Consider the following 7877-nt stretch of genomic DNA (forward strand, 5'->3'; position numbering starts at 1 on the left):
TATGTTGTTTAACATTCTTCTCGAGAATGTTTCACTCATATGGAGGCAACCCCACTTGCTGGTGGAGAACCTGTCCTCGGCACTCAGAGCAGGGAGGGATCTTTTTCGTGCCAGCACCTACATTGTGCTGCAACATGGTGCCTTGGTTTATACGGCCTCATCCGAAGGACCGGTTTCCACGTCCCACATTGGGATTTGAATCCGCGTCGTAAGGACTGACCCCTTTATCCGTGACTCAAGAGCAGACGCTGCACCAAGCAGACGACTGTAAATGCTTGGGAATTACAAGGTGAAGATTTCAAAACGTAATTTCATATTTCAAGTCTGTTGTTATAAAATAAGTAAACATTCAGTCTTTAAATCAGATACTAGATTTAAAATACAATCCAACTTTTCGTATGTAAAATATATCTCTATTTCATGCTAAAGATATCAAATAGATGTCTTGTTGTGAAGACGAGTTTAGCAATCTTTGACATAAAGTTGAAGTGTATTGAAGTTTAAATGTATGTATGTTGTACCATAAACTCTATTTTCAATGTATCCCCAAAAAACAAGCTATTTACCTTCATATTATACACAGGTGAACTATTCTCAGCACATAGTAATACTACCTCGAATAAATCTGGAGTCTCACTCAGTATCTGAAATCACAGAAATATTTATGCGTTTCCACAACTTTGTTTTCTTTCCTTTGCATAAACTTTGCAAAATATCACATAAGAAATAAATAAACAAATGAATAAAATAATCAATCAATAAAAACTCAATAAAGAAACTATTAAAATGTTGCAAATATGCTTACCTGTAGGAGGGAATTAGCATAGCATGTGTTTCCAATGTTTGGCAAACCCTTTCAAAAGAAATAATTCTTTTGATTTCAATGATACAGAGAATATATTGATTATTATGCTCTACAAATTAAGATATAGGTGATTTTCATTGTTATCATCTTTATGACCCTATCTACAATTTTCCATGACCTTTCCCATATTTCAGACTTTATTTGATTAAAGGACAATGAATATAATTTTTTTTTCTTGTCAGTATGTCCTATATATCTTTCGAGACTGAAGACCAAATAAAATTTTTAAAATATCCGAGTGACCTAAATAAGATAAACAACTTTTCGCAGTTTCTTAAAACTGAGCGCATTTTATTTTCTTAACATATCTCTCGCCAAACTTTGATAAAGCATACATACTTGTGGTGTTTTTCTTCTTTTCATTTTTCCCTTTGTGTTTGAAATTACAGGTTGTTCCTGTAAGATTAATGCATTTCCTTAGAAATACAATAAAAAATTTAGCTATTATAAATATGCGACAACTTAAGTAACTTAAAATTATCAAATCTTCCTTTAAAGCTTCTCGACAAAATCGTTTATAATACACTTATTTTTACATATATTATTGAAGAATGCAAAACTTCTATTTACCTTTGTAAGAGTTTTGGGTTTCTCAAACTCTTTACAATCTATGGAAATTCTATCGTGCTGCAAGTTATTACTAAAATTGGATATTGTGCCTCTATTAACTCTGTCAATAAAGGGACTGGTATGATATGCACGTGCCTAAAAGACGAAATAGAGAAGTGATTTTTTTTTTCATGTAAAAGGATGGATTGGAAATGCATTGAATTGCATTTAATTTCTTCAATTTAAAAAGCAGCTTCATGTAGAAATAAGGTTCAAATAATATTTTAATTTCATATATGTCGACTTATATTGTTTTTGTTCATATTTCATTTCTTCTTTCGTGAAATCGTGATAATCATCTTTATAAACGTGTCATTTGTTAAGAATAAGAAACACATACATAGGTTGTCTCTTCTTTTGTGTTTTGTCCCTCTACTTGTGTCTGAATTTCTTGATAATCTGTTTTATCTTCTTTCTTAATGGAGCTTTTTTCATAGTTTTGACTTCTATTATTGACCCACTTTTCGTTTGAAAAACTTACTATTAGACATTGATGAAATTTAAGCGTTTATTTTTCATATTTTAAAAAGGTTAAGAATTTAGTAAACAACAGGTCAAAATTAAAAGTCAATTTACTGGTAAAATATAACATTACCTGTCGACTGTATGTCCTGAAATCCAAGTCAGTACTGTATACATTTGGAAGAAACGAACTACGCTCTTGACCTGGCTTCTCTGTATCTTGCTTCCCGTTTGATATTTTTGTTGTAAGTTCCTAAACAAAATCGTAGTTACAAGATCAAAAGGTTTTATTTATTTCAATTTCCAATGTATACGCAAGTTTATTCTAAATATAATGTTGAATCAAAAATACATACTTGGGCATTGTTTATATCATTCTTGGCATGGATTGAATAGCCAGTTCCATTTCTTCGTAAAAGATTTGCACATTTATTTCCATGATTGATGCCTGTCTACAACAATATGCACGCGTATATATCCTAAAAGAACGGTTATTCATATATATACTTATTCGTTTTTAGGAACAAAAGCAATTGATGGTCTTATTTACCTTTAGGGTTGTGTCAATATCTTAAAATAAAACAAAAACATCCGTAAAAACCATCATTAATTTAAAGCAATTTTGATGTACGACACTTACTTACATTATTTGAAGCATACATTATCAAAAAAAAAAGAATTTCATTTTTTTTTCTCTCCAGCATTTTAAAAATAAATACAAAAATTAGCTTCCTACCATTTATATTTAACCTTTCAAACTGTTGATTAATCTGTAAACGTCGAGAGTATTTCGGAGGTCTGGAGATGATTCTAAAAGTTTAATCTTAATGACACCTTTAACATTAATTTAAAACAATACATTGGTTATAGACTTAAATTTCTCAAACTCAATTGAACATCATTGCTTGATCTTACGCTTGACATGAAATCTTTAACTTGTGTTTTAAAAAATAAATAACAATATGTAATATTATAAAACAGATTCATCGTCAAAATTTATTACTTTAGGAAATGAAAGGAATATTTTTCCCGATTAAATTATCGGAAAGATATCTAAAATATTGAATCAATTAATAAAAATGTTTTTACATATATTTTGTAAGCTTTTAAGGAAAGTTATTGTTTATATATGGCTTACGTTTGATCGGCGGAAAGGGTAAAAAAGACGTCAATGCAAAACTATCACAAATTTTAAAAACATACTTAAAAACAAAATTGACAGACTCAATTAAGAAAATCAACAGACTCCGATGCAGAACCAACGATCAGCGATGCAAAACCAACAATCATTCACTGAATTAACGATAGATGCATTGATCAGTATGTTTATTTTGTAAATGAGTCTGTTTATTTATTTGGTTTCTAAGGTATGCTTTAAAAATCAGTTGTCAGTTTTTTGATAACGTCTTTTTTTTTGCCCTTTCCGCCGCCCATACTGTAGGAATTACTTTGATACTTTGATTTATCCAATATTTTCAATATCAAAGACATTTAAGTATAATTTTTGTCTTATTTAAAAAATGTGAAAAAAGTATACCTTTTATTTGACATCTTGTATGAACTCTATAAAAGATAAATAATAAAATGCTGTCACAATTCATCTTCAGATATACACTATTTATTTACTAAAATTCTACTTGATATGAATACCATTCTGAGTTTAAAAGAAAAAAGGAACATTTTATTATTCGCATTTACGTTGCTAATCAGCATACCTCAACATGTAAATATGTGTTTGTAGTACAATTAATTTCCTTTTTTAAGTTTTCAGAATATATCTCCTTTTTAAAATAGAGGAGATAATATGGCATTTCATATCCTTTTTTTATTAAATGAAATATCTTACCTCTGTTTGGAAACAGCATAAAGGGGAGAAGATTCTACGAATGATGAAAGCGAAAGCGAAAGTAGACTAACCTTAAAGTTACCAAACATAAAAAAAAAATATATAAATTGGGTATTTAAAATCTATCAATGGTATAAGATACATGTATTTAAACATTTATCAGTCTTGGCCTTTGCTTCATACATGATATATGTTTATTCCATTGAAACATTATTTTGTTTAATTTAACAAATAATATTAGTCAGAAACTCCGCACTGAAATCTGAACTGAACCAAATGAAGATTTATTACAAAACGTTTATTATGAACAATACCTTTATGATATTCTTAGGATGTAGTATGAGCATAATTTGTTCTTAATCATTTTGTAAACGGCAGCAAAGATATGTAACAGCGGTTTCATTACTGTACTTCATTTTAATATCATCAATAGAAAACAAAATATCACGGACCCTTTTTATCTACAATAACAATCCAAGAAAGTAAAAATAAAGAACAAGCTTTAATTTTTTGGGGCTTGAAAATAATCTATAATGAATTGTCACATGCAATGATCAGTTTCAAACACAATTATCAAGTAGGGATAATAAAGTGTATAGAAATGCAAATTATTTATTATCACTTGATTTTCTTGCAAACTCCATGATCCTAAATTCAATCGGCATATTCCTACATTTTATTCTTTTTATCTTGAGATTCGCTCTTTTAGAATATCAATGGAAAATGAAATTAGACACTAGATATATGTGATAAGGTTCTACAAACAATAACGATGAGGCAGTTGATGATGTCATAATACCAATATACATACATTAGCTGTAAGACTGACTTTCTTCTCAAATTTGACCATATTTAAAGACTTCTAATCTACAATACAGTTAATTTTTTGAACAAAATTCAACGTTTTAACACTGCGGAAATGTTGCTTCTTATGAATCAATAATCGTTCATAATTTCATTAATTTTAGCGGTGAGATATCTACATATGTATTTTAGTATTCAATTACCATTTATATAACTTTAAAAAATAATGCAGTTGTGTACAACTCGTCATAAATCACGTACCTACTCACAATGCTTGTGTATCCAATTATTTTATTTTTCTCGTTAAATTTCTAAAAAATTAATATGTGTACACATTTTTGCACATATATGAAAATATAAATATTTATGTACATTTTTGCAGAGAGGGATACGTATGTTTTTCTTAGTCCTTTTCTATGATGATAAAAAAATAATATCAACACAAAGTGTCATTTGACTTCTTTTGTAAACAAGACATGTTAATATTCAAAAGTTTCATCAGATTCTACAAAACGAAATCTATAATCACAGATATCCTCCTGGTAGTCTCGACACCATGAATAGAGTTGAGCGATCTTTAATTCCAATGTCTTCTATTCTTTTGCGAGCTTCTGGTTGGTCATGTCTGTATTCCTTGCCACTAAATGTCAACCGAATATGTTGTAGCTCAATCCCTACCCTTCCAGCTAGTGTCTCAAATATTCTGAGAAATTCGTCGGTCTACAAAATTATTATTTTCAATTTTACTGCAATTTAATTCGAGATATTTTCGACTATCATGTAAAATATTTTACTATGTTGATTACATACCTTCTGAACAGAGATAGTTTCTGATTTATTTCTTGTTGACATTTTCACAAATATTGTGAGAGACATCTTGCTTGTACATCTAGTAGTTGTAACTCTGTGAAATGAAATATAGAAATGAAAAGTGAAAATAGATTTCTCTGTATACAAGCATTCTATTTTTAAGAAAGTATAAAGGTTGAAAATCCCATTCTAAATATAGTTTAAATTACTGTGTTTTATAAATAACTGACACAACCCGAGTCTTTTATTTTCAGGAACTATTTAAAAGCAATTTTTGTTTTCGTTTCTTTTTCACAGAAATTGGTCTGACGTCAGTGTTATACATGTCTTTGCTGTCAAGTAAACTGTAACTTGAGTAAACATAGACATATCTCTTCCATATCAGTTTCTGTCATTTACAAAACAATGATGATTTCAGAGGCGGAAAGTATTACTTTTAAAACCTTATCATCTGAACATCAGTACCGAATCAATAAGGTAGGCTTTCTTTGTGACTGTTTGAATATTAATTGTGCATAAGTGTTTTTTTTTAATTTATGATACCAAGCAAAGGTCAATACCTGTATGAAACTCAAGTATATTCTTAATGCTGAAAGTAACAACAGTGCGTTTTTATACAAACTCATTTTACAAAAATAGTATTAAATTTTTGATATGCCCACAACTAGTAATTTGTTTACATTAATAACCATCATGTCTACAATTACACTTTTTTAAATGAACCATAATGCATCTTAACAATATACATTTTGTTGAAGGGTACTACTGTAGGAGAAATGAGGCAGACGGTGGCTTCGACACTTGGAACAGAATACTGGCTAATAGATATTGTTAACATGGATAACTTCTTTGTTTATGATACGGAAACAACAAGTGATGTCCTGCACGATCCATTCTACGTAATGGTATGGGCAGAGAGTCGTCCTGTTTCTGGATTCCCCACCTCAACAAAACCCGACATTGTTTGGGAATACGAGTCTGATCCCAGACTAGAGCTGCCATGTGGCCATGCTATAAGTATTTATACATGTATTTAAACTACTATGTAACAGTAAAGAGTTTAATATAACAGTCAAGAATTTAATAGTCAAAGAGAACCTGCAACTGTATAGAAGGGGAAATATTTTCATTAAACCCATCTTTGTCTTACCATTTATATCTATTACATATAAATAAACATATTTTATGCATATTAGATGTAAGTTCTCCTTCACAGAATACATATACTATGATTTTTGTTTTGCAGCACCGGACAATTTATACGGACTTGTTCGAGAGAAAATTCTTCAAAATGAGCACACTCTATGGTGTCCTGCTAAAACAGATTTTGGCATTTGCAATCAGATATGGGATAACCAAGAAATATTAGAGAAATGCATGCTATCTCTTGACGAACATATATTTTTTAGTGCAAAACTCTCCTTTAATTATCTGAACAGACGAAATAGTGATGATATTAAAACATGCCCTAAATGTGGCTCATATTGTAAGAAAATAAGAAGTTGTGAATCTCATGTGAAATGTTTAAAATGTTCAAATGATTTATATTACACATACAAATTCTGTTGGTATTGTATGGAGGAATGGTCATTCAGTCATGAATGTGTCTTGTCCAGTGAGTATGGTAATAATGTAGAAATTCTCAGTCAACTGTTACATTGTCCAAGAATAACACTTGACTATTCTAATATGGGTGATGTGCCTTCAAAACGTCTATGTCCAAATTGCAAAACATTGCTACAGCATGATCAAGCTTGCAAATCAATGCTGTGCACATTCTGTAAAACTGAGTTCTGTTTTGCATGTTTGAAAGTTGCCAGAGATGGAAAACTCCCCTGTGGTGAATTTGATGGAAGATGTGTTGTAGCACCTATCCAATCGATGGATTGATTTAGAATAAGATACCATTTAAAAGAAATATAATTTTTTTTTTTCAAAGATTTTAGAGAAAGTAGGTACAAAAAACATTTAGATGAATACACTGTCAAACAAAGTAGAAAATTGTTAAGAAAAAGAATACAGTGTTATCATATCTTTTTCATTGTGTGAGAATAAAAAAAAATATGTGTTGATTTCTTTTATCACCCATGGAGAATCATCTAGTAATCTATATATTTAAAAATGATTGATTAGAATGATTAACTTTTAACTTATCTAATGTAATATACATTCAATAATTTTCTGACTGCACATATGATAGGTCAATTTTTCACCAAAGCGTCTTGTACCAATCTCAAAAAGATGCATACATCTAGATTTTTAATTGCATACCCTTTGATATACCATGATGTCACAACATTACAGCAGAGATATGTTGTCAAATACATAACTATGGTTTTCTTGACGTAGAACCTACTTCGTATGGAATCATATCTAGTGAATGTGATAAGCATGTGCTAGATACATTTTCACAACATAATTAATTTAATGTTTCAATTCCTGTACTTTTCAGTTTCATAAAAATTGTAGAAAATTTTAATG

The 7877-nt window shown here is 29.8% G+C and overlaps 2 protein-coding genes across 2 annotated transcripts; one reads left to right on the forward strand and one right to left on the reverse strand.

Moving 5' to 3' along the window:
• Positions 1 to 392: 392 nt before the first annotated feature.
• LOC134256984 (uncharacterized) lies at positions 393 to 3801 on the reverse strand. Its single transcript, XM_062739650.1, has 9 exons — positions 3783 to 3801; positions 2487 to 2506; positions 2293 to 2388; positions 2070 to 2189; positions 1815 to 1934; positions 1436 to 1570; positions 1205 to 1261; positions 806 to 853; positions 393 to 644 (listed from the first exon to the last, which is right to left on the reverse strand). The coding sequence occupies exons 1-9, from the start codon at positions 3799 to 3801 to the stop codon at positions 501 to 503; spliced, it is 759 nt and encodes a 252-aa protein (XP_062595634.1). The 3' UTR covers positions 393 to 500.
• A 1893-nt stretch (positions 3802 to 5694) lies between these two features.
• LOC134256986 (ankyrin repeat and IBR domain-containing protein 1-like) lies at positions 5695 to 7438 on the forward strand. The gene is made up of 3 exons (XM_062739652.1): positions 5695 to 5873; positions 6155 to 6413; positions 6643 to 7438. Exons 1-3 carry the CDS (start codon positions 5802 to 5804, stop codon positions 7284 to 7286), a joined length of 975 nt encoding a protein of 324 aa, XP_062595636.1. The 5' UTR covers positions 5695 to 5801; the 3' UTR covers positions 7287 to 7438.
• The last annotated feature ends 439 nt before the right edge of the window (positions 7439 to 7877 follow it).

Source organism: Saccostrea cucullata, unplaced genomic scaffold, assembly GCF_032062105.1.
Source record: "Saccostrea cucullata isolate Sc308-1 unplaced genomic scaffold, CSIRO_AGI_Scuc_v1 ctg14367, whole genome shotgun sequence".
NCBI lineage: Eukaryota > Metazoa > Mollusca > Bivalvia > Ostreida > Ostreidae > Saccostrea > Saccostrea cuccullata.

Bases quoted from the DNA above. Each gene is read 5' to 3' on its own strand.
- LOC134256984 (XM_062739650.1), bottom strand. The intron at 2,389-2,486 runs GTAAATAAGACC...ATATTGTTGTAG, and splicing joins ATATTGACACAACCCTAAAG to ACAGGCATCAATCATGGAAA. The intron at 2,190-2,292 runs GTATGTATTTTT...GATTTTGTTTAG, and splicing joins ATGATATAAACAATGCCCAA to GAACTTACAACAAAAATATC.
- LOC134256986 (XM_062739652.1), top strand. From the start codon at position 5,802: ATGATGATTTCAGAGGCGGAAAGTATTACTTTTAAAACCTTATCATCT. The intron at 5,874-6,154 runs GTAGGCTTTCTT...ATTTTGTTGAAG, and splicing joins ATCAGTACCGAATCAATAAG to GGTACTACTGTAGGAGAAAT. The intron at 6,414-6,642 runs GTATTTATACAT...TTTGTTTTGCAG, and splicing joins GCCATGTGGCCATGCTATAA to CACCGGACAATTTATACGGA.